General features: G+C 40.1%; 1 protein-coding gene and 1 long non-coding RNA gene across 4 annotated transcripts in view; one reads left to right on the top strand and one right to left on the bottom strand.

Moving 5' to 3' along the window:
• LOC310672020 overlaps positions 1 to 25,893 on the top strand; it is a 261,869-nt gene that overhangs the window by 107,783 nt on the left and 128,193 nt on the right. The gene's annotated exons all lie outside the window — the stretch shown is intronic.
• Positions 1 to 25,893, bottom strand: part of LOC310671990 (myosin-1B) — an 88,206-nt gene that overhangs the window by 9,219 nt on the left and 53,094 nt on the right. For 2 of the 3 annotated variants that reach the window (XM_083428447.1, XM_083428448.1), the window contains 5 exons: positions 25,231 to 25,356; positions 24,968 to 25,138; positions 24,772 to 24,876; positions 24,558 to 24,653; positions 22,727 to 23,949 (listed from right to left, as the gene is read on the bottom strand). In XM_083428447.1, coding sequence (XP_083284573.1) covers positions 23,794 to 23,949; positions 24,558 to 24,653; positions 24,772 to 24,876; positions 24,968 to 25,138; positions 25,231 to 25,356 — 654 coding nt within the window. In that variant the 3' untranslated portion in view covers positions 22,727 to 23,793. Of the gene's footprint in view, positions 1 to 157; positions 414 to 1,360; positions 1,498 to 1,581; positions 1,706 to 2,282; positions 2,401 to 2,482; positions 2,571 to 2,882; positions 2,954 to 3,107; positions 3,412 to 3,658; positions 3,830 to 4,667; positions 4,818 to 4,906; positions 5,026 to 6,723; positions 6,863 to 6,951; positions 7,056 to 7,147; positions 7,247 to 7,340; positions 7,405 to 7,543; positions 7,637 to 7,719; positions 7,838 to 10,651; positions 10,680 to 11,583; positions 11,741 to 13,323; positions 13,468 to 13,596; positions 13,839 to 15,409; positions 15,458 to 15,657; positions 23,950 to 24,557; positions 24,654 to 24,771; positions 24,877 to 24,967; positions 25,139 to 25,230; positions 25,357 to 25,893 lie in introns of those variants that run through there. The other variant, XM_083428446.1, reaches the window with a different exon arrangement.

Genomic DNA, 25,893 nt, shown 5'->3' with positions numbered 1-25,893 from the left:
CACTTTATTGTATACTTGATATCTATAATTATCTTTTTAAATATGTTTTATTAGCTCCAAAAATTCTTGGCACTTTTTGAATTCTTGTATCCAATCTATATGTGTCATGCATTGAGTCACTTGGACAAAAACATTTAATGTTACCAGTGATGCTTACAGATTGGACTTGGAGCTGCAAGTCATTCTTCTCTTGCATCAGAGACACCATTTTTTCTTCCAGCTCCTTCCGTTTAGCCTCTGATTTGGCAAGCTCTTCTTTAGTTTTCTCAAACTCTTCCTTCATGTTGGCCATCTCCTTCTCTGACTCAGCACTCTTCAGCAGAGGTTTGATCTTGAAGTACAACTTCATCCAAGCCCAAGTCTTCACATTCATGAATGAGCGGACATTGTACTGAATAGTGAAGATAGACTCTCTGTAAAGAAAGCAAACTAAACCTTAAGGACGATTCCAAAATAAATCTTGTTTTCAAGTTTGTTTAATCTGTATTAAACCTGCATGTGTTGATGAACTCATTATCAAACTGGACTCATTGCCAGTTTGATAATGAGCGCTCACATCTTCCTTGGTGGGCGCCCTTTGCGGGGCCGCGCACAGCACCCCAGTCACGAGGGACCCACCAGCTGTTTGGGCTGGCCTGCCTCCCTGTGCTAGTCATTGGAGGTTCCTGCCAAACCTCAGTCAATCAGCACCACAGGGAGGTGGGGCCAGTTGCTTAAATAGGAGGCGGTTCTGGAGCTTCACCCACCCAACCCTCCCTTTCGTTAACCTGCAAAAAGCATTAGACAATGTTTTGTGTGTGCTGCTACGTCTTTGGATGGTTGCTGTTGAAGAGCCGGGAAGGAATTTCCCTGCATTGTCAGGTTTTGCCTTCCCCATAGCAATTTGTAACAACTTTGGCTGTTTTAGGCCTTGGGTGGAATCCTTTAGTCTATCTTCCCTAACAGGGGTGTGGGGGGTGAAGTGGTGACTCAACCCCCCCCCCCCCCCGTGGCAGCGGTTCCACGGTCCCCTCTTAAAGGAGTTTATATATGGGAGTCATTGGCCATACACTGAAAGGTTGTCAGTGAACTCCCCTGCATTGCAGGGATATGGGGTGGGCTGTCAGCATACACAAGCATCTTGCTGTGCATGCTCCCATATCCCATTCACCCTGAGGAGCTCCAGCTGGGGGCTGGGAGGAATACACGCCCAATGCCTAAGTCAATGTCTTCCTACATCTGAAAGGTTTATTAAAGTTGTGGCCAATTTTTATTCCATAACACATTGTCACAAGTTATTATTCCTTCTGGTGGTCTCTTGGGGCCAGGGAGTCTCCTCCTGGGCACGCAGTGAGTCCTATTACAGACTATGAAACTCTACCTCCTTTCCATCATTTTCTTGAACTCCACTCTCATCAGGTAACCACGGCAAACAGCTTGGGTGCGTGTAATCAGCTGTGCCAACTTATCATCTCTCATCTCCTCTAGAGTACCCAAAAGGCCAGCTTTGAAGAACACCTGGGAAAAGAAAATATTACAAAGTATTAATCACTATCTCAACAAACTCAAATATTACAGTCTTGTAATAAAAAGTAATTTTACCTTTGTGTGACCAAATTTATATTGGGTATGGTCAACATCGATAGAACCAAGAAGCTTCTCAGAAGCTTTCTTGCTATCCATGAACTGTCCCTCTGGGACGGCACTTGCATTCAATATCCTGTATCTGTTGAGAAAAGCTTACAGTTTTTATTTTGCCAAAGTATTATGATAGCTGGCACTAACTTCCACAATTGTTTTTGTTACAGAATAATATCTGAAAGAGATTAAAAACTGAATTTGGCTGTGAAGTAAAACTTATGTCTAGGGAAACTTTCTTAAACATGATGAACATTTGAAAAGATGTTTCTTAGTAACATGATCTTACTGCAGGTGGCCTTTCAGCTTATCTAATTATGCTGCTGCAAGCTGATGCAATATAAGAAGTTCCATTGCTGTACAGAGAGGTACACAGCTATTAAGGAAGTACACAGCCTATCCCTGATATACCTTTTTATTATTTCATCCAAGGTCTCTCAACCACATTCAATATAAACATACACTAATCATCCATCAGTGAGTTCTTAGTTGATTTTCAGCATTCTTAAAAGTTTAACATGTACAAAGGCTGAAATCCTAACTACACTTACTTTTACTTTAGTGGGACTTATTTCTTAGTGCTTTGGATTATACTGCATTGTATTGAAAACATATTTTTAAAGAACTGAGAAGCATAATAGTAAAATAGTATGGAATATACAGACCTCTGTTTAAAATCACCGTAAATGATCCTGCTAGGGAATCCCTTTCTGCAAATTCTGATACCTTCCAGCACTCCATTACATCTCAGTTGATGCAATACAAGTTCATGCTCCATGGCACCTTAGAGAACATTAAAATATGGATTAACACTACAGGGTAGAATTTCCTTCTCTTTCGACGAATGTTTACTAAAATGTCTTACCAGGTGTTTTAGTTTCATTGGGGATGAGACAGCGCACAAAATGAGGGTGGGTACTCTTCAAATTGCTCATCAGCTTGTTTAAATTCTCCTATGAGGTCAGAAATATTTGTTTTACCTGCATGTTGATGTTTAATACACAAGAAGCCAAATTTTCAACTGAGACACAGCCCACCTCTTTGACATTGGAAGCTGCTGAAGATATAACTATAGATAAATAGATTTTGATATATAAATATACTCTTTGTAGACAATCTATTTTGAACATATTGATCTCATTTATGTTTATGTTTTTCCCCTCTCAGATTTTGTTATGATTTGACAAATCATAACATAAGCTAGGAAAAAGACATTGATTTAAAGCAAGTTTATTCCCCATTTCACAAACAGAAGTTGTGCTTACCCTAAAGAGAGCAGATACAGTCTGGAAAGAGGAACCCTTCTTCTTGCCACCTTTCTTGGCGCCGCCACCCTCTAAAACATAAAAATTATTAAATACATGAATGAAATTAAAATCCTTCAATGAATTACATAAACATATACCACTAGAATTTAAAGCAACCATCTCTTTAAGTTGCTAATTATGGGTTATGCTCATGAGCCAATTGCAAAGTGCAGCAGGAATTACCTTCTGCAGGGCGGTCAGCAAATAGCAAAGCCAGTGTCTTCATAGATGATTTCTGGTAGAGCTGAATTACACTTTCATTCAGGGGGTCCTTGTTCTTGTCCAGCCACCCACTGATGTTGTAGTCCACAGTGCCGGCATAATGGACCAGGGCGAAGTGAGCCTCAGCCTTGCCTTTGCCAGGTTTGGGCTTTTCAAAGTTCTTGCATTTGCCAAGATGCTGTTCATAGAGCTTGTTCTTGAAAGATGTGTCTGTTGCCTTGGGGAACATGCACTCTTCTTCTAGGATGGAGAAAATGCCCATTGGCTGGAGGGAACAAGGAGAGTAAAAGTAAAATTACTAAATTAAATTAATAGAATTGTAGAGTTGGAAGGGACCCTGAGGATCATGTAGTGGCATAGTCCTGCATGAAATTTAGACAAAAGCATCATCACAATTTCTGTTATTATTATGGAGCTATTCATTTTTATAATTAAGCATAAGCTTAAGCACCTTGCTAAAACAGGGATTGTTTGCAGTTACACATGTGCTAAACAAGTAATTTTTAAGAGACCTTCTCAATGAGTTCAATGCAGGCAGCCAGATCCATTCCAAAGTCAATGAACTCCCAATCGATTCCTTCTTTCTTGTACTCCTCTTGCTCCAGCACAAACATGTGATGGTTGAAAAACTGTTGCAGTTTCTCATTGGTGAAGTTGATGCAGAGCTGCTCCAGGCTGTTGAACTAGACAGTGCAAATATATCGTATAAGAGACCACCATGTTTAACAGTATTCTTCATTCTAGTTTTCTAATGGTTAATATTAAAAACCTTACATTTCTTCAGGTTTCTGCAATTATTTATGGTGTTTTTTTTACAGTTATTGACAGTAATTTAAAGTCATATCACAGGGTGCCCAAACTTTTTTCAAAGAGGGCCAGATTTGATGAAGTGAACATGCGTGAGTGCCAACCAAAGTTGTTTTTTACAATTTTACCCCAAAGTAAAATTGGGATCGGGCGGGCTGGTTTTGGCCCCCGAAACGAACTTTGGACATACATGTAGGTCTACTCGTTATTTTCTCCTTTGCTGAGCCCAAATTCACGCATATTCACTGAACTTACTGCTTCCAGTGCTTTCAGATACATTGCTTACATTCTGTCTCGCTCCAGAGATGCTTTGGATTTATGAACCATGCTCTTCATCAGTGGCATAGCGTGGGGGGTGCAGGGGGGGCCGGCCGCACTGGGCACAACATTGGGGGGGACGCTCGCATTCGCAGCTCTCTGCCCCTACCGGGTTAGGGGGCGCAAATTACTTGCCTTGCCCCGGGTGCTGACAACCCACGCTACGCCACTGCTCTTCATACCAAATCATATCTACAATTCCTTATCACTGCCAGATATTTCTGTGTCTGGCATCCTCTCCAGTTAACGGCTTGGAAACAATTTCACTCCTTCATTGCCTTTGCATTGAGAACATTATTGAACTACACTCTTTAATTGCTTAAAGGTTTTACTGTGACTATCAGAATCACCGCATCTCTGTTCTCACACTGTTCCATCAAGGCCCTGTTTCCTTACATCAAAGATCTCAAAGCCAGCAATGTCCAACACTCCTATGAAGTGCTGCCTAGGCTGCTTGGTATCCAGCTGCTGGTTGATACGAATGACCATCCACAAGAACATCTTCTCAAAGACAGCCTTAGCCAGAGCACCAACATTGTTGTACACCTATAAGAATAGAATGACAACAGTCAGCAGATAATTGGAGCAACAAAGTGGAGTCCATCCACCATGAGTTTTGTACTACAGATCATTACCTGCTGGACTGTTTGGCCTTTGGTGACAAACTCATTGCCGACTTTGACTCGGGGGTAGCACAGAGCTTTCAGCAGATCTGCTGAATTGAGATTCATGAGGTATGCAGCCTTGTCAGCAACTGAGCACAGATATAAGAGGAAAAGTTTATGAGTCCAATATATAATATTTTCTACATTGGATGAATGTATGAATAAACAACACTGCTCGTATAGAAATGCTGCTAGAAATACTACAGATCTTACTAGGAATACAAATAGAAGAAGCAGAGTAGTAAAATACTTTCCCTAATATTTTTAAGATGTGACTGATTTTTCAGTGATTAGAAGCAAGAATAGGTCTGCCTCTCTGAACACAAATTAACTTCCTGGTGTATGACATGGAAACTACTAATGTAGAGCTGCCTTTGAAGATGGTTTAGAAACTTCAGCTGGTACAGAATTTGGCTGTTAGGCTGTTCTCTGGAGCAAGGTGGTTTGAGCAAGGTGGCATAGGGTCTTCTCGGCAGTGGCGAAAGGGGAAAGCCCTCCCATTAAATGTCTGGGAGATAAAGAATTAAACAGCTTTTAGGAAACAGCTGAAGGCAGCCGTGTTCAGGGAAGTTTTTAATGTCTGACATGTTATTATTTTTTAATATTTTGCTGGAAGCCTCCCAGAGTGGCTGGGGAAACCCAGCCAGATGGGCAGGGTATAAATGATAAAATAATAGTAGTAATAATAATAATAATAATAATAAATTAATAATTGATAATAATAATAATACTGCCAATCCTGTCCTGACTGCAGTGGTTGGGTCCAATTCAAAGTGCTGGTTTTGACCTATAAAGCCTTAAATGACTCAGGACCACAATACCTCAAGGACTGTTTTCCCCCATAATGAACCTATCTGGATTCTGCAGTCATCATCTGAGGCCCTTCTTTGTGTGCCTTCTCCATGAGAGGTCCAGAACAGGCCTTTTCTGCAGTGGCTCCCCATTTGTTGAATACTCTGCCTAGGGAGGCTTGCCTTGTTTATATCTTTAGGCACCTGGCAAAAGTGTTTCTCTGTAAGCAGGCCTTTGGCTGATTAACATTCTATGACCTTTTAAATGTGTTTGGGAGAAAAGAGTTATTGGTTTGTTTTTGTTTTATTATGAGTTTTGTGTTCTCACTTTGTATTTCTATGCTGGGAACCACCCTGCGATCCTTGGATGAAGGACAGTATACCAATTTAATAAATAAAATAATAGCAAATTAATCAGCAAAAACTACATGTTTGTCGCTAGAGGTGTCAACTTGAATCAGATATTGGGCTGGGGCTGGGTAAGCACTGCCCTGCATAATTGATCCCAAAATGCATCACGTGCACACCATTTGAATGGCAATGCCCATTAACTTTTTTTGTTGTGTACAGCCCTTTCAAATACTTTATGGGAGGGTGGCAAAGGGACATCAGCCCCTAAGAGTTGACTCCTATGTTTGTCACCGTAATGTGGCTAAGAGATTAGTTGGGATAGATTTGGCGGGACTATGGCAACCAAAATTCCATCACTGTTATTTAAATTTCTAGATTGTATCGACTTTCAAACATTTTCTGGCTTGACTTAGAACAAGAAAATGAATATAAAATAGTATAAGGCTAGACACGTCTACTCAAAATTAATCCTCATTGAATGCAATGAAACTTGCAGGTAAACGTTAATCAGACTGTAACTTTAGGCTCTCATTCTTTTGCATTGGACTTCAGCTGTTCAAGTGAAAGTTAGGAGCAGCTGAGGATTAAGGGCATTTTTTGGTTGAAGGCTTTTGCTCATAGTCCCATTGCAAATTCTGTAAATACCTTCAGTGCCATCTGGCTCAGCCTGCTCCTCACGTTGCTTCTGCTTGAACTTCATGTTCCCATAGTGCATTACAGCTCCAGTTAGCTTGTAAATGGCTGTCTTTTCTTCAGAATTGAAGCCCAAGATGTCAATGGCACTCTGACAATTGAATCAAGATGTGCAAGTGAATATTTTTTATATTACCTCTAGTTGATACGCCAAAAAACTCACTTGTTCATGCTACTTACATCAGTTGCCATCAACTCTTCTTGATCATCTATGCTGGGAACAGTGATCTCACCCTGACTCACAAAGTGAAAGTCGTATGGGTTGGTAGTAATCAGCAACATCTCTGAATAAGGAGAAGCACAGATTTTCATCCATTGCATAATCCAGCATCAGCACAAGATTTTAGCAACAGCCACTATAGCAAATGCCTCTTACCAATCAGTTCTGGCTTCTTGTTGGACATGATCTGATAAAAGATGTGGTAGCTTCTTTCAGCTTTCAGCTGGAAAGTAACTCTGGACTTCTCTAGCAGATCTAGCAAGAAACAGAAGAAACCAATTAAGAAACTAGCGAGTGAAAGAGAAAGCAAGTGAGAGAGCGAGAGAGAAAGAAAGATCCCATCCCTTACATGTCTCAATGTCAGCAGAAGCCAGTTTGCCTGTGGCACCAAAATGGATTCTGATGAATTTACCCTTTAAACAAGAAAAGGCATGTAATTACAAATCCTATGAGGCAGATTCTGCAAATACATTACTACAGATTTGCTGTATGATGACCACGCTTAAAAAAGTGAAGGTCAACTACTATGTTCAGATTCTGCAGGAGACTTACAAAACGCGAGGAGTTGTCATTCCTCACAGTCTTTGCGTTTCCAAAAGCCTCCAGCAAGGGGTTGGCACTGATGATTTGATCTTCAAGGGTACCCTGCAATGTATGTATTATTGTAAGATTAAATATATAGAAATTGCAGCAAAGGCACATTTCATCCTTTCTAACAAAAAGCTTACCTGCATTTTGCCTTGTGCGACCGGCTCATCCTTTTTCTTGTCACCTGTGGCTGCAATTGTTGCAAAGTATTGGATGACACGTTTCGTGTTCACAGTCTTTCCAGCACCAGATTCTCCACTGTTGATCAAAAACATATCAGAGTGTTACATGGACTACTGCAATGCACTCCATGTGGGGCTACCTTTGAAGGTGACCCAGAAACTACAACTACTCCAGAATGTGGCAGCTGAACTGGTGACTGGAAGTGGCTGAATCATAGAATCATAGAATCATAGAATCATAGAGTTGGAAGAGACCACAAGGGCCATCGAGTCCAACCCCCTGCCAAGCAGGAAACACCATCAGAGCACTCCTGACATATGGTTGTCAAGCCTCTGCTTAAAGACCTCCAAAGAAGGAGACTCCACCACACTCCTTGGCAGCAAATTCCACTGTCGGACAGCTCTTACTGTCAGGAAGTTCTTCCTAATGTTTAGGTGGAATCTTCTTTCTTGTAGTTTGTATCCATTGCTCCGTGTCCGCTTCTCTGGAGCAGCAGAAAACAACCTTTCTCCCTCCTCTATGTGACATCCTTTTATATATTTGAACATGGCTATCATATCACCCCTTAACCTCCTCTTCTCCAGGCTAAACATGCCCAGCTCCCTTAGCCGATCCTCATAAGGCATTGTTTCCAGGCCTTTGACCATTTTGGTTGCCCTCCTCTGTACACGTTCTAGTTTGTCAGTGTCCTTCTTGAACTGTGGTGCCCAGAACTGGACACAGTACTCCAGGTGAGGTCTGACCAGAGCAGAATACAGTGGCACTATAACTTCCCTTGATCTAGATGCTATACTCCTATTGATGCAGCCCAGAATTGCATTGGCTTTTTTAGCTGCCGCGTCACACTGTTGGCTCATGTTAAGTTTGTGGTCAACCAAGACTCCTAGATCCTTTTCACATGTACTGCTCTCAAGCCAGGTGGCACCCATCTTGTATTTGTGCCTCTCATTTTTTTTGCCCAAGTGCAATACTTTACATTTCTCCCTGTTAAAATTCATCTTGTTTGTTTTGGCCCAGTTCTCTAATCTGTCAAGGTCGTTTTGAAGTGTGATCCTGTCTTCTGGGGTGTTAGCCACCCCTCCCAGTTTGGTGTCATCTGCAAATTTGATCAGGATGCCCTTGAGTCCATCATCCAAGTCGTTGATAAAGATGTTGAATAAGACCGGGCCCAATACAGAACCCTGTGGCACCCCACTAGTCACTCTTCTCCAGGATGAAGAGGAACCATTGATGAGCACCCTTTGGGTCCGGTCAGTCAGCCAGTTACAAATCCACTGAGTGGTAGCATAGTCAAGACCGCATTTTACCAGCTTCTTTACAAGAATATCATGGGGCACCTTGTCAAATGCCTTGCTGAAATCAAGGTAGACTACATCCACTGCGTTCCCTTCATCTACCAGGCTTGTAATTCTGTCAAAAAATGAGATCAGGTTAGTCTGACATGACTTATTTTTCAGAAATCCATGCTGACTATTGGTGATCACAGCATTCCTTTCTAGGTGCTCACAGATTGTTTGCTTAATGATCTGCTCCAGAATCTTCCCTGGTATTGATGTTAGACTGACTGGGCGGTAATTATTTGGGTCCTCTCTTTTCCCCTTTTTGAAAATAGGGACAACATTTGCCCTCCTCCAGTCTGCCGGGACTTCGCCTGTTCTCCAGGAATTCTCAAAGATGATTGCCAGTGGTTCTGAGATCACATCTGCCAGTTCTTTTAATACTCTTGGATGCAGTTCATCTGGCCCTGGAGACTTGAATACATCTAAACTAGCCAAGTATTCTTGTACTATCTCCTTAGTTATTCTGGGCTGTGTTTCCTCTGCTGAATCATTTCCTCCAAATTCTTCAGGTCGGGCATTGTTTTCTTTATCGGAGAAGACTGAGGCAAAGAAGGCATTGAGGAGTTCAGCCCTTTCTGTGTCCCCTGTTTGCATTTCACCATCTTCTCCTCTGAGTGACCCCACTGTTTCTTTGTTCTTCCTTTTGCTACGAACATACCCATAGAAGCCTTTTTTGTTGCTTTTAACCTCTCTAGCAAGCCTGAGTTCATATATGTTCATACCTGTTATATGGCTGCCAAGACCATATAACACTGGTCCTGAAATATCTACATTGGCTCCCAGTACGTTTCAGAGCACAATTCAAAGTGTTGTTGCTGACCTTTAAAGCCCTAAACGGCCTCGGCCCAGTATACCTGAAGGAGCGTCTCCACCCTCAACATTCAGCCCGGACACTGAGGTCCTGCTCCGAGGGCCTTCTGGCAGTTCCCGCACTGCGAGAAGTGAAGCTACAGGGAACCAGGCAGAGGGCCTTCTTAGTAGTAGTGCCCACCCTGTAGAATGCCCTCCCATCAGATATCAAGGAAATAAACAACTATCTGACTTTTAGAACACATCTGAAGGCCCCCTGTTTAGGGAAGTTTTTAATGTTTAATGTTTTGTTGCTTATTCTTATTATTATTCTGTTGGAAGCCACCCAGAGTGGCTGGGGAAACCCTGCCAGATGGGTCGGGTATAAATTATTATTATTATTATTATTATTATTATTATTATTATTATTACCCTGCCATTACCCCATATTATTAGAAAGGAATATTAGAGAGGAATAGCCAGCAAGCAGCACATGTTCTTCAAAGCCTACTAAGAAACTAGGGGGTCAGATAAATGCCCCTCTTCTATAGAAATAAAATTGAAATTTTGTATAATGCAACTGTAGAACTTTCAGAAAACTAGATCACTGGAGATTTACTGTACCAGCATTTAAGAGGACTATACATGTAATTGAATCTTTCCTCCCTGGTAGGATAAGGTAGTTGTGACAAAATTCCTTTATTGTCTGTTGTACTGTATCACAAAGTCAGCATTGATTTCATTAAGGAAATAAACTTACGTAATCAGGATTGACTGATTCTCACGATCTGGAAAGATATATAACAAAAAAGAACTTGTTATTAATTTAGTGCAGCTATGGTTCAGTGTGAGCTAACTTGAGGAAAAGTCCCATTAAACTCAGTGGGACCTGGTTCTGAACAAACATGCTTAGGATGACACTGCATGTAATTATTAAAGAACTTGCAGTGGCTTGCATACAAGCAGGTCATAATAGGTAAGAAATATGCAGGGCAAAGCCCAGATTGTGTATATGCTATGATGCTAGAGGAGCTCAGCCATGCACACAAAATACATTCATCTGTATTTTTTACAGCTTTTGTATCTTTTACAGCTTGTGGGATTTTTTATTTTTTTTAAGGAAGTATATAGCTTCTATGGCTACAAAGTATGCTTAGAAATGTGTGGAAACCATTTGATGAAATATCTGTAGCAATGGGAAACTGAATTAGTTTTCCATAATTTGAATGCATATTCATTGCTTTTCCCAATGACTCTCAAAACTGTGTGTGCCATTTATGCATGTGTGTATTAATTATAAATAGCTCTGCATGAATTTTGTTTAAGGAATGAATTCCCCAGTAAGAATAAAATATGAAACCATTCATTTCTAAGAGTCAAACTGAATATTCTCTATTTACACTGAAAAATGGAATCACATTTCAGCAATATTGGTATTTTTTCTTCTTGTCAACAATTGTTGATTTTTAAGTTTTGTATTCTTTTTTGGTGAAAAAATGAGCCAACGTTACTTTTTGAGCAGGAATTGGACTACATGTATTAGCATGATTAGGGAACTTCTTAATTTGTTTTGAGCCAGCTTTCTAATGCTTCTCTATATGCTATCTTAACAGACCTCCACATTTCCTAGGAAAGTTATTAAGGTTTCTCTTGAGAAAATGTTCGCTCTTTCAAAGAGATCCATATACTCACCAGTTAACATGAACTGATAGGCATTGTCAGAGATGGAGAAGATGTGGGGAGGGGCCTCTTGACGCTTTTTGCCTCTGTAGGCAGATACCACTTCTGGGTTGTACACTGGCAGCCACTTGTATGGATTGACAGTGACGCAGAAGAGACCTGAATAGGTCTGGAAGAAGAAAAACATATCTAGCTTGTTTTATCCTGTCTATTGTAACACACACACACACACACACACACACACACAGCTTTATTGTGGTCCATAGACCCAAAATACACAGTACAACAATAGTATATATCAACAGTTATTAAGGTGTAAGAGCGGCCTTGCTAGCCAACAGAGGATTTTTCTAATATTCCCAATAGAGTTTAAAATGCAGTTAGCTCACAACTTGTACAAATTTAACTTGCACAATTGCAGATTTACATACTTGGTGACCGGAGAGCTGAAATCACACAGATTAAATGCCCATAATGCAGATTGCTTTAAAGCTCTTCCTGGAGCAGGTTTTCCTGGCATGAAAAGAGTTCTCAAATTTGCTTACTAGGCTCTGGGGAGGTCTCACACAGGCTCTGAAAGGCGCTGACAGGATATTGCAGGGGCCACCCAAGACCTCTCAGAGCATAGTAAGCAAGATGGAGAGCTTAGATGCTCTTTGCCTTGCATGGGAGGCAAGGCATGCTTGGCACACTGGCTTCAGAAAGGTAGGGATAGTAAAGTGGGGGCAGTTTCAGAGTTGTTTTGGCTATACACAATTTTGGTTTTATGCACAACCTCCCAGAATGTAACCCCTGCAAAAATTGTGAGTCAATTGTATATAATTCCCGAACTAAGGAACTTTGAGCTGAGCAGGATATTCAGGGATATATACTTAGGACAGGATGTTTATCATTGGGAATGAGGGAAGAGAGAAAAGAAAAGAAAAGAAAAGAAAAGAAAAGAAAAGAAAAGAAAAGAAGAAATCAAATACAGTGGTACCTCTGGTTAAGAACTTAATCCGTTCCGGAGGTCTGTTCTTAATCTGAAACTGTTCTTAACCTGAGGTACCACTTTAGGTAATGGGGCCTTACGCCGCTGCCGCTCAATTTCTGTTCTCATCCTGAAGCAAAGTTCTTAACCCGAGGTACTATTTCTGGGTTAGCAGAGTCTGTAACCTGAAGTGTTTGTAACCTGAAGTGTCTGTAACCCGAGGTACCACTGTATGTGAGTAGACTTTTGCCACATTCCTGTCCTTGATTGATACAAGACACTAGGAACATAATATAGGATCTGGCAGCTAATAGTTACTTTGCCCACAAAAGAGCAATACAAACTGGCTAACTGATACAAGGTAGAAACCTAACATGGTTGTGTGGTGTGAGAGAAGAAAGTGATATTTGGGAGGTCTTAAAGCAGAGGTAGGAAACCTGTGGCCAGAAGTGCAGTTAGCTAATTTTAGGCATTGGTCTTATGAGGCTACTTCTTTAGATGGTAACGTGCATTACTTCATGTACTTCAAAATGTGGTAAGCTAGCCCTGCTGCACTTGGAGGGCATTTTGCTGCAAGGGACCCTGGACTTCTGCCCCAAAGTCAGAACTGCCTATGGCCCTCCAAATATAACTGTATTACAACACACTGTCCACTGATCATGCTAGGTGGAGTTTCTGGGAGTTAGAGTCTCATCTGGAGAGCCACAGACTTCCTCACCCGTATATTAAAATCTAGTTCCACCATGAAAAGAGAGAGGCATGTTACTTCAGAATATACTTACATAGATCATCCAGGCTGCATAACGCTCTTTGAGGTTATACAGGACAGCAGGTTCATGGAGGTGGGTCATCATGGCCATGTCCTCAATTTTGTCATATTTGGGAGGATTCATAGAAAAGACTTGATCTTCCTTGACTGTTACAGACTGGGAGGAAAAGGATTAAATGGAAGATGAACAAATATAGGACAGACAGCCAACCAAACAAAAGGCCAATTTATATCATCTTAAAAAGTAGAGATGAGGCAATTTTAACAATGCATTCCTTCTACTCACTTCTCCGTTTTCCGTCTTGACTGTGACCTTCCCTGCTTCCCTGGCTGTGACACTGGCCTTCACATAAGATATCTTAGGATCTGTCACAAAGACTGAATTCTTTGCATCAAAGGGCTTGTTCTGGGCCTCAATTCTCTCTTTTTCTGGCTTTCGTAGATAGGGGGCAGCTGGCCCGAAGATGGCCATCTCCGCGTCTGAAGACATGACTGCGGTTTATAGCACGCAGCTCAGCAAACGAAAAGCTGAAGGAAAGAAAAATATGAATCATGTAAAAAAAAAAATGTGGACATACGTCCAATATACAACTTTTCCTTTGGTGTTATATCCTGTATTTCAGAGAGTTGGCAACATCCAGCTCCATTGGCACTTAGAACCAAGGTCCTACTTTTCATATGGAATACCATATACTTGGCACCTATAGATTCTGAATCCTGAAATCTAGATATTTTCAGGTCTGTGGAATTTGTTCAGTCATCCATTACACCGGATTATATAAACTGCAGAAGCTGAAGGAACTGCCAGGGTCAAATTACCTTATTGGTAGGTTGGTTGGTTGATTTATTGTTTGCTTTGGTCATTTTTAATATTTTGTAAGCCACCCTAGGAATTGATACTGCAGTTGAAGGATAGAGTATAAATTATCACATAAATTCTTTTTTGTAGCCAATAAGGAAGAAGATTAAAGTGACTAAACTGTGCTTATCAGAGCAAGGCTACTGTTTTCTTTCTTATGATATGAGTTAGAATATAATATTATTTTGATTAAAACAAAATTCAATGCCTATCTCCAGTTGGTTTTGTACTGTTTTTAAAACTATTTTAGTTTTTATGTCTTAAGATGCAAAAGGTGATTCATAAATATACAAATAATAATTGTTCTCTTTTTGTATCTTATATTTATAACTAGCCAAAGACTATCATTTTAGTTCAAGTGGCTTACACTTTACTGTTTTATCAGTGCACAATAGACTAAGGTGCCTCAAGACTGCTGTTTATTACAAGGGAACTAACTATCCCTCTATAAAATGATTCTGTACACCAGATACTGGATTTCATCCCCTACAGACTCATCCAGATTGAGCTACTTCAGCCCGCTCTGTTAGGAACTTGAATGCTGGAATTGCAGGAGTTTGTAGCTTGAACTGTATTATTGTGTCCTTTCGTGTGCCAACAAGCAAGAAGTTCTGTCAAGCAGGATTAATTTAGGAAGCTGCCTTATACCAAGTCAAACCATTGGTCCATCTAGGTCAGTATTGTCCATAGTATTGTCCAGGGTTTTAGATGGGACATTCCCAGTCCTACCCGGAGTTGTCAGATATCAAACTTGGGACCTTCTGTATGCAAAACAGATGCTCTACAACTGAGCTACAGCCCTTCTACACTGCTACTTGTTATGTTTACAATTAAATTAGAAACCATACAACTTTCAGCAGGAATTGCGTACTCCCTGCACAGTAGAACCCCATGTCAAAATTATTCATACAGCCATATAGACTATGGCCTTTATGCATACATGGCATGATGCAGACTGTGATTCCCTTCCATAGTGCATCCTTTCAGAATTTGACCCATGGGTTTGTGCTATGGCAGATGTTCTATTAGAGGGGATAGTAAAAGAATAAGTATATTCAAGGCCAGTTCCCAAAATTGACTTCCTCCTGCTAAGTGGAATGCTGCTTTATAACAAAATTTGATATAGCTATACATGTTCCATAAAGGTTGGGAGGAAGCAATTAACCCACTGAAAAACATGCAGATCCTTTCCTACCATGTATCTGACTTTGCCCAGGGAATTAATAAATCAGTGTCTTACCTTGTGTGGTATCAGGTGGACTGTAAAGCAGGGTTGAGCTGCCCAATACTGTAAAATAAAAATGATAGATCCTTTATCAAAGGTCCAGTAATAAATTATAGAGTAGCAACTGATGGGCAGATTTTAAATCCCTATTGACACAGGCTATCTGTGCTCAGAAATGTCAAATGCAGCAGGAATGTACTGGGATGTGAAGAATTCAGGGTGAGATTCTATTCCTTTTAAACTCGAGCTTCTCACACTCTTACCTTTAAGCTGTTGGTGCAAGGACATGAGAGGCTGGTCCCAAGACTACTTATATAGGAAGTGATTTGCATACACAGCAGCCTCCTCTTCTTTCTTCGGTCAAAACCTTTTTGGCAACCTTAACTCCCAGCAAGATTTCCATTCATATTTGACGCGAACAGATATAATTAGATCTTTCAGCTCCATGAATCAATCTAAAAATAAATTGACAAGAGGAGGGAAGAGTGGGTGGCAGCCTATATATTGTGGTCTGATCCTGATACCAATTTTGTGTTCTGGTAGAGGAGAGAAATATATGCATCTGATGCTGTTAGGGTTCAGTGGGAGTGCAACATATTGCTCAAAGGAAACCCATATGCTTATGATAGAATGAATGGCAGTAAATATGTTTTAACTGGTAAGGAGAGAAGAGGAGAAGGCTGGTGAGTGCATAGTGAAGCTGAAATAAATATTTGTAGTAATTTGAAATTTGCTAATTTTTCCAATTTTACTTTTTTCAAATTTCGATTAGGAAAATTCAAATTCATCTGAAGTATTGAAATGTCAGTACTTTAGTCAAATATGCTCTTTTTTGGCAAGCATCAAATATGAAATTTTGCAAGCTGTGAGCTATCGAACACCATCAAATAAACACCACTGTGTGTAATCTGTCATGTGCTGTCAGATACTGAATACAGTTGCTTGCCAGACACCAAATACATATGTTAAGCACCATTGAATGTTAACTGTGAAATACTGTACTGTTATAGATTAAATGAGTGCTTTTCCCCCTTAAAAAATGTTTAGGGATACTCTCATTTTGGCTGCTCCAGCAAGCATCTGGTTGCAAAAACACAGTTTATAAGGCTAGGAGACATACACAGGCTAGACATTTGCTAAATAACATAGCATGTTGCTAACTATCTTGTTTCTTCTTAAATAATTACAGCCATGGGGGAGCCTAGTGCTTACTGGGAAGGCAGAGCACACGTAGGGATACTTTTTCATTTCCACCATGATCAGAATAGAGACACATACACTATATCACACACGCAACCCTGCACAGCTAGGAGCCTTGTGAAAGACTCTTTTCCTAAGAGTCCTAGCCAAACTTGGAGGGCTAATCTCAGTTTTCATAGAATCATATGGTTGGAAGGGACCCTGAGGCTCATCTAGTCCATCCCTCTGCCTTGCGGGAATCTTTTGCCCAACGCAGTGCTTGATCCCATGACTTTGAGATTAAGAGTCTCTACCGACTGAGCTATCCCAGGTCTGATCATGGGGTGGGAGTGACAGATAACCACGGTGCTTTCACAGTAAGAATTATGTTTTCCCATTCCTGTAATTATTTAAGGAAAAACAAGATACATGGCTGCATATTACATAGTTGACCAAATTTGACCTACAGTCTTTCCCTCTCTCCACTCCACATTTTTATTCCTTCCCTGCTTCTCAGTTCTTCACAATCCACTATCTTACTTTTGTGTTCCTTAATCCTTTGACTGAAACTTCTAGTTTCTGTTTTCTTGGTCTGCAAAGTGGCACTGGATGTGTGAGAGAGAAGTCATTCATAATAAGTTGATGGACCTTGTAGAAATGGAGGTGCAGAAATGAAGCACAATAATGGTAAAAGAATTGAGGAAAGCAAAAAAGGTGGTTTGAAACTACTCACAGTCTTCTTCTGCACAGTCACCCAATGGGTGAAAAAGACCAGTGCTATTTTTCTAGAAAAAAGGTGCCTTGTTCTCTTATAATGGCAATAGCACATACATGAGAGCTGCCAGAACTGAGTTCTGGCAAGTTCTGGCCAGAAAAAAAGCCATGGAAAGACCTTTTTGGTCAGTGTCAACTAAAATGAGAGAAAATATTCAAAGATGGTACTACACACCCATGAAAAGCCACAGGTTAAATTTTAGCTATGTTCCCTTTGTAACCTGATATCACACCTTGATTTGCTCATCCTTTGTCTCCCAGATTCTGCCTTGAAACTGTCAACCAAAGCTAGTTTCTGACTTTCACCATTGTGACTTGCAATCCCTAAATTAGTGTCCTAATTCTCAGCTACAAACAATGCCTGTATGGCAACCACCACATATTCATTGAATTTTACCTCCCCTTTGATCCTCAGACAGGTCAAGCATAACAAATTAACCACTTAATCCCCAAACAAATCTAAATGCAAGAATTACATTTTATACCATTCTCATGCTTTAAAACAAAAATATATGGCTTACATCTTGCTGCTGCTGCTAATTAATAAAATAAATAAATAAATACTCTACATTTTCACATGGGGACTTGAGGTGGCTTACAGATAAAAATAAGAACTGCTAAAAACATAGTAAAACAATAATTACAAACAATTGAACACTGATAAAATTAAATCTATATAAAATTTTTAAAACCCTACCAATAATGACAGTAAAACAGCATAGCACCAGCACTTTCGTTAAAAGCAGTCCATTCCCAAAAGCCTGTTGGTTACAAGAAAATCTTCACCTGCCAGCAGAAGGACAAGAAGGAATTTAATTTTGAGTCGTAACTGCAACCTTCTTTGTGAACTGCTGATCGTGGAATATTACATATATCAACTATCTGGAGAATTCCTAACATACAGGAAATAACTGGAAAATATTCAACATCAAAATCTGTATATGAGAAACCTGAGATTCAGCCTATTATTTTGTTTTACACAATGTGGCCATGAAAATCCAGGATTGTCATGCAGCACTACAAATCTTTCAATGGGGGCAATGCGATGACAGCCTTCCATTTGTATGTATAGGAAGAAAAGAGTTACTCTTAATTTACTGCAGACTCTGGCTTTCGTTAATCAGCTTTCTCTATGTATTCTGCAGCTCTGAATTTGAGTGACAGGGCCTTAGGGAAACTTAGGGAGGTCAGATTTCATGGTTGGCACAAAACGATCTGACAGACGTGTTTGGCATTCTAAGAATTTAAAAGACGAGACTCAGAAACTCAGCTGGTGCAAGACAGTATTACTCCAATGGCATTCTCAAGACTTATTTATGTTTATTCATCATAACAAAAGTGTTATATTCAAAGTAGCACTAAGGGGAACATTCCATCAGCACAAAGATTTTTCCTTGCATAGTAGAACATCCCCACCTCTTCTCCCCGCACACTGCTAAGTCTGTTCTGGGAATTCCCAAACCCTCTGAAGCAAAGATGGGGCTGGGGGACACACAAGGGAGGAGAAGGATGAAATCATTTTGTACAATTATTTAATTGAATACACCCAAAGGGATGTATTCAATTATTTAATTGAATACACCCAAAGTTATCTGAGTGGCACACCTAAACATTGTTAAAACATAACAAACAATTACAGTATTAAGGCACAGTGTAGCATAGATTAAGCAATACAGTTAAATACAAACAGGCCTTAAAAACTTATAAAGCCAAAATTTCAAAATCCATTTAAAAGTCAGAGAGAATAAGAAGTCTCTGCCTGGCACCAGGTGTTGCCTCTCTGGGTGCTAACACAGAGAACCCTTTTTTCCTTATAGCCGCATGCCAGATCTCACTTGGCAGTGGCACTCCAAAGAATGAACGACCTCAAAGTTCAGTTAGGAGCAGTGATTTTTCCAGGGGTACTCAAGGGTACACAGTACCGGCATCTTTGTTGTTGTTGAAAAGTGTAGCACTTACTTGTAACAACTTTATGGCGAGTACCGGCACCTTTTTTTCTAGAAAAAAATCATTGGTTAGGAGTAAATTATTCTTCACATAGCTTGTCCGCAAGCTCTTTAGAGATTAAAAGGTCAAATAGGCCCAACATTCATTCATTCATTCATTTATTTACTAATAAATTATAATTAATAATTAATTAATTAAATTTGTATGCTGCCCTATACCCATAGATCTCAGGATGGTTCACAACATAAAATTGCAATATATAAAAACACAAAATACATTATAAAAATAAGAATAGAAACAAACCAATAATCACCCCTCCCACAACACATTTAAAAGGGCATCTGCATGTGGCAAGGTGGAATACAACATATAAAATCCACAAAGATATTCCTAAAAACATCATCAAATACTGATAGGATTCAAAAAGAAAATTCATGTTGTAAAGTCCTGTCTAAACAAAAATAATTATAATTGCAAAATATGTCTGAAGGGAGGGAGGGATTGTTTGTGGAAAGCCAGTAGCGTTGATAAAGAACTGGTGTAATATGCTCAAAATGTTCAGTTAACAACCTTGCATTCTGATTTTAGAAGTTTCCAGGCCACTTTCGAAGGAAGCCCAAAATGATGCATTACAGTAATCTAATCAGGAAGTTGCTAGAGCATGGATAACTGTAACTAGGTTATCCCCAAGTTGGGTCACAGCTCATTTGTCAGATGCAACTGATAAAAGGCACTCTGAGTCACTGAGACCACTCGGGCCTTGAGTGACAATGTTGGATCAGTGCAGGGAAATGCCTCCAGAAAATGCTGAATACCACTCAAATAGGAACATGAATCATCCACTAGCAATACCTTCATCATGTCTAGATTGAGTCTTAGTTTATAGTCTTTGATCTAGTCCATTACTGCATCTGAGCACTCAGAACACATCCTGCCTCTCCAGGATTTGATGAAAAAGAGACATGGAGCTGAGTGTCATTTGCATATTAATGGCACCTTTGTCCAAATCTCCAGATGATTTTGACCCATTTTCATTCAGATGTTAAGCAACGTGGAGGAACAGATGAAACACTAAAACATAATTTCCAAGTGGTCAAGAAGAAATCTTTTAGCATCAATTCCAAGTCGTCCAAGTAGGAGTAGAATCACTGCAAAGGAGAACTTGCGTCCATCATGGGCTGACTGAGTTCTAGCTGCGCAGCCCCACTCTCTTGCCTCAGAGAGCATCAGTGGGCTTTACTGCCTAGTAGGGCAATAAATACAGGGATGCGGGTGGCGCTGTGGGTAAAAGCCTCAGCGCCTAGGGCTTGCCGATCGAAAGGTCGACGGTTCGAATCCCCGCAGCGGGGTGCGCTCCCATTGCTCGGTCCCAGTGCCTGCCAACCTAGCAGTTCGAAAGCACCCCCGGGGGCAAGTAGATAAATAGGGACCGCTTACTAGCAGGAAGGTAAACGGCGTTCCGTGTGTGGCTCTGGCTCACCAGAGTAGCGATGTCATGCTGGCCACGTGACCCGGAAGTGTCTCCGGACAGCGCTGGCCCCCGGCCTCTTTGAGTGAGATGGGTGCACAACCCTAGAGTCTGTCAAGACTGGCCCGTACGGGCAGGGGTACCTTTACCTTTAGGGCAATACCAAGGAAGAGTAACACCAAAGAAGACCAAGGATGAGTGCCAGCTGATTCACCCTGGCATCATGAGGACACCATATCATTTCTGTTCCTGTACCAGACTTCAATGTCATTTTTATTGTGATGATCTTTTGTAAACTAGTTTGAGAGCCTGTGGGATAGAAATGTTCTAAAAATAAAATAAATAAGTAAAATATATAATCATAGCTCATCTGTATGTACTCTGTTAAACAGAAGATTCATTGCCCCACAATGAGGCACAGCAAATTGCAGAAAAATGGCAGGAGCCAGGTGGCACTTTTAAATGTATTTCATCCAAAATGTATTTGGGGGTTAGACCAGATGACCCTTGGGATCCCTTCCAACTCTACAATTCTATTATTCATCCTTCCCATAAGCTTTAGATTTGACCTTCAGAAAAATGATCTATCCTTCTTGTTACTTTAAATTAGCACCCAGAAGCAAATGGAAATTTTAGTTGTGCCATTGCCTTGTTTCCCACTCACAAGGATTTACTGCTTTCTGAAGAGCACAGGGAAATTCATATAGATTATCTCAGACATGGCATCTCCAATATGGCACTTGTAGGCATCACAGCTCTCTCAAACACTCCCCTTGGTGCCCCCTAAGTGCTGCCCTTCCTTTAAAAATGGGCTCCTTTGGAAGGAAGAGTGGTGTATAAATTCAATAAAGGAAGGAAGAGTTCTTTGTGGTTTTGATTTTTTTTTTTGGTTGAGATAGGATTGCCTTGTTTTCTTTTATGTTTCGTTTGTTTTTCTTTTTTTGCTGGATAGGTGTTTTGCTGGGGATTTATTTTATTTTTTTGTAGGCGAGGATTCTGAGCCCACAACAGTGTCTTAGATTCCCATTTGTGCATCTGAGCCCAGAAAAATTGAAGATCCCAATCTTAGATATACACAACCACCTTGTAAGATAGACTGGTATTATATTATCCTCATACTATAATGGGCAGCAGGCAGGGGGTACTGAGACTGAGGTGGTACTTTGCTGAAACGTGCACTCCCTGCTTTGGGGTTTGATGCTTCTGTGCACTTCCCTCATTGGTGTTTGAAGCAATGTACACATGATCAGATCATAGCTGCCAACTTTTCCCTTTTCTTGCGAGGAATCCTATTCGGAATAAGGGAATTTCCCTTAAAAAAAGGGAAACGTTGACAGCTATGGATCATATAGTCCCTTGAGAAATAATGCTGTCTGATGCATTTCCCCTCAAACCAGCTTCTGTCTGATTTGAAAACATAAGCCACAGTTGAGGTATGTACATTTGGGACATCCATTGTGCATGTGCAGATGAAGTGCATTGCAGGCATGGGGAAACTAAATAGGGAAAAGGCATCTGGTAAAGACATCCCTGCCCTGTCTCTGATGTGTATGGCAAGTGGAAATGTAACTTAAAGGTGGGGTGGGTGGGTGATTACTTTGCTACACTTTTCTGGGGGGATGCAGGGGTACACATACCCCTAAACATTTTGTGAAGCTTTGTACTTTTGTCCGTTTACTGTAATTATTTTTCCCAATTTGAACTATAAATCCATTTATCTGTTGAAGGTCTTATACACAATCACTTCCCTCGCACATTTTTTCTAAACAATCTAGTGAGGTAGGTTTGGTGGAGAGGTTGCAGTTTGCTCAAGGTGACAGGTGTGTATGTTTATATGACATCTATATGTGCAGTGAGATCAAAATGCAGGAGAAGCTTCCTGATGCAGACTAGAACGTCCCTGTTTTCATCTGAGAAACACTGGAAGGTATGGGCTCAACCCATGATAGATGAAAGCATCATACTAAAGGATAAATGTCATATTTTATTATCCCTGCTTACTTCAAAGATGCTTTGATATTTATCTTCTATATTCACTTTGCTGGTGTTTTGAAAGGTGTTTTTTAAAAAAATAAAGTTGAAGTTATTTTCTCATCCTGACTGACTTTCTTTGGTGAAGAACAAATATATTACAAGTTTTAATGGGGGTTCCCCCCTCTCCACCAGAAAATATTTATATTGCAGCTTAATCTAAGAATGCTGTACCTTTTCTTGATCTCTTGTGAAATTCCAAAACATGCATGCTTGTCATTATCTGATGAGGAAAGACTTACTAATCACTGTTGAATAACTTCACTGGCTGTAACAGTTTGTGTCACTGTTTGTGGTCACTGTTTTTAATATTGTATTTTAAATTGTTGTAACCTGCCTTGGGGCCTCAGGGTGAAAGGTGGGTGAATCATCATCATCATCATCATCATCATCATCATCTGTAGAGTAGAGCTGACTGTACACAGCTCAGTCAGGCATTTGAAATTGTTTTCCTTTACGGATTCTTGTTCAAATGTTTAAATTTGTGAGTACTAATCCATTTAATTTGTCTCAAATGTGACTGAAGCAAAGGGAAACCAAGTGCTTGATCCACAAACCACTTAAGCTTCCCTGCTTGGATTTTGGACCACCATCCTAACCATGTCTAGCTAGAAATAAGTCCCAGTGAAATCAATGGAATTGACTCCCAAGGAAATGAATTTAGGATTACAAACTTAAACCACCTAGCCCAGAATAATCCAATTGGAGTAAAAAAGGGACTTCACCATTCAAAATTGTCTGACTCAAAAGAATGGTAACAATAAGATCTATATTGACTTCTCCTCCAGTTCAATAATTATACTACTGAAATTAAGAAAGCTTTGGTTAGCCAGAAATTGATTAGTACTGTATAGAAAAGCAACGCATGAAATCTTTTTTGTCATCTTGCAAAGGAATCTACAATCTTTATTTTCTAGAAACTGAACAATGATAATTACAAAAGTGACAAAGAGCTTCACATTTTGCGCTTCTCTTCAGTCACTGCAGCTTTTTGTTGAGCTTATTCTTCGCTTACAACAACTTTCTTGTGCACCTCTCGGGTCTTCACCCGGAGCTTGTTAACCTGGGACTCAGCAATGTCAGCCCGCTCTTCAGCCTCTTCCAGCTCATGCTGAATCTTGCGGAATTTAGACAGGTTCACATTGGATTGTTCCTCCTGAAAATGGATAAAAAGAAATGAATCTAGGTACTGGATTTTTAACACTTAAATAGTATAAATGATTTTGAGGGTAGGAGAATGCATAAATCTCAGTAGCAGCATTTGGACATAATGCCAAACCTTGGTTAGTTTAGCTTGACTGTTGTACATTTAGACCTGCCCATGATATTATTGGTCAGTATATTACCACTTTAATACTATTATATGAGATGATAATGTCTTTAATAGACTACAGAAATGCACAGTTTTTATTGTGAACTGCAATGTGTACAGTAAAGTGGTATGCAAAAGTGACTATTGCTATTTTGTATTGCTTTAATTACTCAGACTGCTAAAGGATCTTCTCCTCTTAAAAACAATATGAGCAAGGTTTCTGCAATCTTCCCATTATGAAAATTTGGGTTCATATTACTGAGGGCACAATCCACTGATAATTTTTCTCACATAAGTCTCACTTATGTGAAACTCCCCTGTTTCATGCAGCTAATTCTGCCACATGGAGACTAATTCATTTTGTTCTTATTGATAGAAATGAAACCTTTGCTATATCAAATTTACCTTCATAATTCTAGCTCAAGCTACAGCAAGTTCAGAATAATACTTACAGCTTCTTCAGATTGTCTCTTGTATGCTTTCACTTTCATCTGCAACTTGTCAACCAGGTCCTGGAGTCTAAGAACATTCTTTCGGTCTTCCTCAGACTGGACAGAGTAGGATATTTTTTTAACAAAAGAAAAGAAAACAACATGAGTACATCTGATTATAAAATGCTTTTACCAGTTCCTCCAAAAGATGCAGAAAAAAATTATCTGTCCTCACCTGGTAGGTTAGTTCCTTTACACGTCTCTCATATTTGCGCACACCCTTGATAGCATCAGCACTGCGCTTCTGCTCATTCTCAACTTCAGCTTCCAGCTCACGTACCTGGGGAAAATGGAATTAGCCATTAGCTGTCCAGCTGGTCAGTTTGTTCAAGAAGTAGAACTGAGTGAACTTGTTTACAAGAAATACATACTCTCTGCTCCAGTTTCTGGAGCTGCTTCTTGCCACCCTTCATTGCCAGCTGTTCTGCCTCATCAAGACGATGCTGCAAGTCTTTCACTGTCTGGTCCAGGTTCTTCTTCATCCTCTCCAAGTGGGCACTGGTGTCTTGTTCCTTCTTGAGTTCCTCAGCCATCATGGCTGCCTATTAATAGAGAAATTTCCCCCAGTTTAGGAAACCAGCCATGCCAACTGCAAGCAGGATTATAGTTTCAAAAGAAAATCTGCCCAACTCACATCAGTGATGGCTTTCTTGGCTTTCTCTTCTGCATTGCGTGCTTCCTGAATAGTCTCTTCCACTTCACTCTGGATTTGTGAGATGTCTGTTTCCAGCTTCTTCTTGGTGTTGATCAAGCTGGTATTCTATACAGAATGGGAGATCATAGTTTTCGTAAAGGACCAAGCCTAAATATGTCATTCACATTGCTTGCATTTTGTACAAAAGAATGATGCTGAGTACAATTGCAGGTACTCAGAAATGAGCCACAAACATTTCCCCAGCATACCTATGATGCAGAAACCAGGTCTGTTGGGCTCCTCCCTCCCTCAACTAGGGAATGGGAGAGGAATTTGGTTTGGTTTACATTTTAATTCACACATCCTGAAACCATGTGTAAAACTTAAATACATCTATATTTCAAAATGTGCCCTTCTCTGAAGTTTGTGATACAAAAAATGTGTGCAGAAAAACATATTGAGGATGTGTGGATAAATATGCATTTATCAGTGAGAATGACATACCAAATGTATTATATTAGGGGAAATTGCTTGCATACAGAAATGTGCATATTAAGAGAAAGGCACACTAAAATGCTGCTGCTATTGTTGCTAACAACAACAACAACAATAATAATTTTAAAAAATAATTTTGTGTTACTTTTTAAAAAATACAAACTGATG

The sequence above is a fragment of the Podarcis tiliguerta genome (assembly GCF_965153285.1).
Source record: "Podarcis tiliguerta genome assembly, chromosome: 2".
NCBI lineage: Eukaryota > Metazoa > Chordata > Lepidosauria > Squamata > Lacertidae > Podarcis > Podarcis tiliguerta.
This window is presented reverse-complemented; position numbering and strand designations above follow the sequence as displayed.